The 6,765-nt window shown below is 40.5% G+C and overlaps 1 protein-coding gene across 1 annotated transcript; it reads left to right on the top strand.

Moving 5' to 3' along the window:
• Window positions 1–2,986: 2,986 nt before the first annotated feature.
• LOC119888537 (proheparin-binding EGF-like growth factor) lies at window positions 2,987–6,537 on the top strand. The gene is made up of 6 exons (XM_038699142.1): window positions 2,987–3,242; window positions 4,017–4,268; window positions 4,388–4,586; window positions 4,688–4,843; window positions 5,000–5,086; window positions 5,221–6,537. The coding sequence occupies exons 1-5, from the start codon at window positions 3,197–3,199 to the stop codon at window positions 5,070–5,072; spliced, it is 726 nt and encodes a 241-aa protein (XP_038555070.1). The 5' UTR covers window positions 2,987–3,196; the 3' UTR covers window positions 5,073–5,086; window positions 5,221–6,537.
• Window positions 6,538–6,765: the final 228 nt, after the last annotated feature.

The following is a 6,765-nucleotide window of genomic DNA, read 5'->3' as shown; positions in this document are numbered from 1 at the left end:
TGTCAGTGAATTCGGCCATCTGTCACTCACACACACAGGTAAAGGGTTTTTTTTCAGCAGGGCGGGGGCGATGGAGATTGGTGCGTCACTCAGTCGGACCGGGGGGATTCAGGATTCCCCCCGGATTCACGATCGCTTTTTTTAATCCATAATATTTAAGTTGTATTAGTAATAAAAAAAATTATAAAAAAATTAATTTGGGCGCTCGGGCGCCCCAAGGGGTGGGCGGCGCCCTTAGCATTTGCCTATTCCGCCTATGCCCAGGGCCGGCCCTGTTACTGTGAGCTGAGATCATTGATTGTTCTCAAGGCACTTGCGTAGAAAAATGCCGCGAGACCAGGTGCGAGTTCAGCGCAGACAAAACGTAGCAAAACGTTTTTTTCAACGGAAACGGTGGTCCCCTGAACACCCTGTTGTTTACGCAAGCGCACTGCATTTTCCTGGCTTTTTAACGCCGTTGTGTTTACAAACTTGTTGCAGTTGATTGGGTAACACATGAGACACGCCCAACAAACATGCCGTTCAATCTGAAAACGTTGCAAACCGGTGCAAAACGTTTTGAGATTTAACTCGCCCCAGGAAAAAGTGTGGTTTCAACTTGGTGCAGCCGGGAAAAAGCAACTGCGGCCGCCGAACTCGGCGCCTGCAGCCGCCTCGCTCCCGCGAGATTTTAATGTCGTGACATTTTGCAGTGCCGGCGAAAGTCGGACACAAATTCTAACCAGCGTGACTTAAACAGGTTCTCCACTACTGGAAACTCATATACAAACATAACTTTATTCCTCGCAGGGTCCCAATATGGAATAACAGAAGTATATTAATTAAGAGGAAATCTTTTTTCTACAGTGAATGGATGGAAAAAGGTGTCTGGTCGATTGTTCATTTATTAGATAATTGTGGTAACTTCTTAAGATATGATGTCTTCGGAAATACAGTTTTATGTGCACTGAGATCTGAATTTGTAATGAATAATCTGATTTTAATAGCAAAATACTTCATAAACAAATGTCGATTTCTTAAAACTTCCCCCGTCTTTAATGCCTAAATGATATAATTCTGTATAAAGAATCCCTGAAATGTTGCAGAACAAAAAAAGCCCTACTTTTTCATGAATACTTATGCATCATACTCATCTCCTAGTGTCTATTGTTGTGTGTTGTGTTTTCTCTTTTTCTTTTTTATTTATTATTTTTTCTTTCATTTTGTTTTCTTGGAAAATGATCAATATGGTACTCCGTGTTCAATTCATGCTGTAAGATTGACAGAATATGAATGCAATGTGCCTGAAAAAGGTAAGAAAAAGGAAAAAAACGTTAAGTCAGCGCTGCGCTCCGCATGAAGTCAAACCTATTGCCAGTTTACTGGTCTTTGGATTTATCGGTATTTCAGATACCGTGAATCTTGTAATTATTTTGGGTAAATATAAAATACATACCTGTAAGTGGAAAGGCAGTACTCCCTCTTTTACTGTATTCATATGTTCTTTTAACAACTACTTCAAGTTGCTGAAAGCCATGGTTAAAATGAACAGAAAGGTAAAAAACCTGCTCTCATCTATATCTCAATCCTTGCTTTTTTAATGTCACTCATCTTGCTCTTTTGTGCTCCTCAATTCTTTTTATTTATTATTATTATTGTAATTTTTTTTAAACGTCTTACTTTAATTATCTATTTACATATATTATCCTGTCTGTTTTTTAAGTTTGTAATTGTCTGCTGATATGTTCGAGTGTGCTATGGTATAATTGCCACCATTGTAGATTTTTTCATTTTCTTCTGATTGTATACCCATTCCCTAACTTGTTTGTATATTTTGTACTTTTTCAAAAACAAAAATCTTATAGGTGCATTACTGCCACCTAGTGGAGTGGAGACACATCCCACTCATGATCCCACTGCAGCACTGACCAAAAACTGAACCAGAAAAAAAGACTCGGCCTACTACATACAAAAATAAAAAGCTAAAACTAGATAAATTGGATTGGATGTTATGTATTTTAAACTTTAAACATTTGAGATTCAATTCAGGAATTGAATAATATTATTAATTAACTGTACATATTAAGAATATCAGTATATTGGAGTAAATTGAAACACTAAATTTAGGCTGATGTTGTTTTTCAGTAATTCTTCAGATTTGTCATCCACAAACTTAAATGACAGATAGCCTAAAAGATCAATACCTGAAACCAAACATTTCAGTCTGTCTTCTACCATCTACCTGTATGTCCTCGCCAAGTACACGCAGAGCAGGTATGTTGTCGTTTTCACCACGTGGCGGCGCAGACAAGCTGTGCATTATTTGCCTGTGGAACCTTTTATTAATTATAGGCCCAAATAAATCCACCAGTGCAGTTTATACCGTCCAGTTATTCTTTCTTTTTCTGTAATATCGGTTATTATAGCCTATCATTAGTAATATAAATCAATATCACTCCATCCATCTATCGTCAACCACTTATCCTGCATACAGGGTCGCTGGCTGGCTGGCTGGAGCCAATCCCAGCTGACATCGGGCGAAAGGCGGGGTACACCCAGGACAGGTCGCCAGTCCATCGCAGCAATATCACTCTAATTACTTAACTAAATTAGGCTAATTAATTTTCAATTTACTGTTTATTTTTTCTATCTATCTATCTATCTATCTATCTATCTATCTATCTATCTATCTATCTATCTATCTATCTATCTATCTATCTATCTATCTCGCTAGGTAGAGGTGTGTAAATTTAGAAATTAGTTATGAAAGACAAGAGCAAAGTTTGATTCATTTAGGCCTATTGATAAAATAATAATCGATTACATTTCCTCCAGCTTATAATAGCTCCTCACCAAAGTGACTAATAATGGGTAAACCGTTAATTAATGCAGCGATTGATGCATGTCATATAGTCACAACCAAACACTGAATAGAAGGCTGTCCAGCAGTTAGTAGGCGTGGTGAAGCAGAGCATAAATACTGCGGAGCCTCTGTGCGGACGCTCTCTTCTCCGCTCCTCTCTACTCAGGCTGGAGACGCACCAGTCCCACTGCGAACGGAACTAATTCACATAAAACAAGTCGAGAAACAAAAAGAAAGAAAGAAAGAAACGAAGGGGGATATTTAGAACCAGAAGAAGTGGAAGGAATACAACTTGTTGATTATCATATTTTATCCACCCAAAAAAAATAAAAAATAACTGGAAGTTTTGACATCATGAGGATTTTCAGTGCTGTGCTCGTCCTGCTGATTCAAGCCTTGGGTGAGTTTTAATGTGCGCTTTCATGGAAGAAAACATGCTTGTTTTTTATTCTCCCTCTGTGTGATGAGTTGGATTATTGCTCTGTTTGACATTTGCTTGGTGTGTCTATACCTGCGCGTGACATAGCCTCTCTCCTCGGCTATTAAACCTCTCAAGCATGGCCGAGCTATAACGTGTCTTGTAAACTTCATAACGTTTAAGGCAACGCTTTTCGTGATGCCAGGCTATCCGGGAGCTAATGGGGTCATCTCTCTATTTTAGAGCATGCTTTATGTAACTGGATACATTTATTTTTAACTCATATTCTTGCCTGACATTAACTAACTGTCTGTCCATGTATTTTGTGTGTAAAAGATGTATGCCAACTTCTATTTGCCCTCCTGCCCACACACCCACACAAGCATACATTTCCCATCCAAAGCCCACAAATCTAAACTGTCCCTCTGGGGGAGGCTTCCCCTCCAGTTTCCACTCTGCTGAAGTGCTCTTGAGCAGGGCAGTGAATGCCTGCCAACTCTTTAAGAACCATGTTCTGGATGAGCTCCTGCAATTCCTATCATGGGTCAGCATGATTGCCCTGAAAGCCAAAAATCTTTGCACACAACATGTTTCAACTTGCCCTCAGAGGCCCGCCCACCTTGGCACACTAACCTGTGTCCCCTAGAGGAAGAGTTTGTAAGGTGTTTCAGGAGGTCTATTCTGTTCAAGAATGTGTTGAACTGAAACTTGCATGCAATTTTAACATTTTTAAACCCTCTTTATTCCCTCCTCCAGTGGTGTCCAGAATGACCAGTGGTGCTGCGGTTGACAGGTATGAGAGCGACAGGCAGCAACACACGGCTGTTATCAACTTTTTGGACACAACCAGAGGCAAGAGGGTGGTGGAGGAGGAGAGCAGGAGCGTGGGTGCAACAACAGTGGAGTACGGTCAGGAAGGCGAGGAGGAGGAATACAACGATGAATATTATTATGAAGACGAGTATGAAGATGGCATGTCTGGAGACTATGAAGTGGAAATGCCACAAGGTGAGAGAGTCAAGTTTTTCATTTTCGCTAATTTCTCACTGCTGAGTCAATTCAGTTTTGACTTGCTTCCATAACAAAGACAACACAATGTAATTGGTTTTGTTCTGTTTTTGGTTTAGTTGCCATGTCAAGCAAACCCAAAAACCCATCTGCCATCCTGGAGGCTGAAAGCACAGATGGAAAGCGAAGTAGAGGAAAGGGGAAAAAGAAGGGGAAAGGCAAGGGACTGAAGAGGAATCCTTGCCTGAGGAAGTATAAGGATTTCTGCATCCACGGCACTTGCCACTACCTGAGGGACATCCGCTCCCCATCCTGTGTGTAAGTATGAACCCTGCATCTATTTCCACACCATCTCCACCACTCTGGATCCAATGAATTACTAACCCCATCGCCTGGCTCCCTCTTTGTCCTGTCTGCAGGTGCCACCCGAGTTATTCTGGGGAAAGGTGTGAGTTCTTCACGCTGCCAGTGGAGAAGCGTCCGGAGGGCTACAACCGGACCACAGCTCTGGCGGTGGTGGCGGTGGTGCTGTCGTCCGTCTGCCTCGTCATCATAGGCCTTTTATTATTGCTGAGGTAAGCAAAACACTCGTAGATTCACTCCAAACACACACTAACAACCATACAGACACACACACACAGATAAAGCTTTTGTAGACCCTTAGCTGATACTTGTCATAGACAGGCACAGAAAATAGTCTGAACAAGCTTCTTCTCTTTTGTTAATTGCAGGTTTCACAAGCGGGGAGCATATGAGGTAGAGAATGAAGAGAAGGTCAAACTAGGGCTAGCGTCCACCCACTGAAGAGACAAAGAGAGGTGAGTAGTGAGGAACAGCACTACAAACACATAAACAGTGACAAAAACATATTTTTTCTTTCTTCTTCGTTCCCTGAAATGAAATAAGGTTTTGCTCACCACCTCTCGTTTTTTCTCCTTTTTTTTCATGTTAGGCAAAGATGTGGAAATTCTACCTCAAAATAGAAAAAGAGAAGTGAAGCGCGAGAGGAGGTCCTAGAAGGAAAAAGGGTCGTACATGAAGACGGGAACAGAGGTTGTTGTCTGCCTGGACGTTCAGATGTAAAAACAAAATGGGCAGCTGAACATATTCCTGAAGGCCTCAGAAAGATGACGGCCCCCCTGAAACTGGAATACTAACGGCCCAGAGGATGGATTGGAGATGTGGCGAGTGAAAGGTGATGAGCACGAAGGAGCGAGAAGAAGAAGAAGGAGCATTTGTCTAGACTCTGTGCTGCTTCTTGACTATGTGACAAGAGGTCGCTTCAGACTGAACTGAACAAGATTTTTAACAACAAGAGCTCAACCTGGATTTTTTTTTCTCAACAGACAGCATTTGTTTTGTATTTTCCTGCACAAGTCCATGTTTTTTTGTGTACAGTAAACAGTATATTTATGATTTTAATTTATTTATTTAAGCTAACTGTATTTATAGAGATTTTAACCGCCTCCAACAGTTTTTAAAATAATGATGTTACATTTGTTTTTATATTTCTTATTGGACGATATGATATTTATTTATGAAACAGAAAAGGAAACAATGCAGAAGCTCCTTGAGATATTAAGTATTTCATGAAACGAGACATGATGCATAAATATCTGATTTTTCTGGCTTTAACTTTGGCACTCAGTAGATGATCAATGGCACTGTGATAAATAAATTGATCATTGAAAAGACAAGATCGCTTCTTAATTATTCAGTGTTTCACTGAGAGCAATGATTTTCAGGAACACCCAGCTCACACTCATGCATTCACACACGTTCACACCTTGAAGCTGCCCAGTACAACCAGTTGGATCTGTTAGCCACTAAGTAGCACCATCGTAGACGTTGGGGTTTCAGGGCGTTGCTCAAAGTCACATCCCCGGTAGTGATGAGGTATGAGGCAAGCACTGCTCTTTCACTTCCTGCGACCAAATTGATCCTGCAGGTCTGAGGATCTTTAGGCTACATTAGGCTTAGTGTTCTGCCTCAGTGTTCCAGTGTTCAGTGTCTATCATTACGATACATCATCCCACTGGCTATATGCTGATTAAAGGCAATGGACAAACTGTGCACTCTGCGTCTGTATTGTTAAGAAACCTTTAAAAGGGAGTAAATATTAAATGCACTGTGTCAAGAATTTGGAATGAATATGTTGTAACGTCATGTTGTCTTACCATCTTTCAAATCCTGTCCTGCAGTTTTGAAGTGATTTTTATGTATGTGATTTTTTTTTCTGAGCAAAATAATAATAAAAAGGTTCTCAGAATTTTTTTGACTCTTGTAGTTCATTGTATCCTAACTGTACAAATCAAAGCACTGTGTTCTTAGCATTATGACAGGAGTCTTAGACGTTGTACTAACAGATCAGTTAAGTAAGGTCAAGTGTATTTTTGCTCTTTGGTTCACTTCCTGAGTCACATTAATGTGATATTTTAGAACAGCCTGTCTGGATAATGATAACACCAGTGTGTTCTTTTGGCCCATTCAGGAGCTG

Source organism: Micropterus salmoides, unplaced genomic scaffold (genome assembly GCF_014851395.1).
Source record: "Micropterus salmoides isolate LMB-PRFRI ecotype aquatic unplaced genomic scaffold, ASM1485139v1 Ms_hic_scaffold_5, whole genome shotgun sequence".
NCBI lineage: Eukaryota > Metazoa > Chordata > Actinopteri > Centrarchiformes > Centrarchidae > Micropterus > Micropterus salmoides.
The sequence above is the reverse complement of the archived record's forward strand: the minus strand, read 5'-3'. Positions and strand labels throughout refer to the sequence as shown.

Coding starts and splice junctions, on each gene's coding strand:
- LOC119888537 (XM_038699142.1), top strand. CDS start 3,197: ATGAGGATTTTCAGTGCTGTGCTCGTCCTGCTGATTCAAGCCTTGG. Junction 3,243..4,016: donor CCTGCTGATTCAAGCCTTGG/GTGAGTTTTAAT, acceptor TCCCTCCTCCAG/TGGTGTCCAGAATGACCAGT. Junction 4,587..4,687: donor ATCCGCTCCCCATCCTGTGT/GTAAGTATGAAC, acceptor TCCTGTCTGCAG/GTGCCACCCGAGTTATTCTG.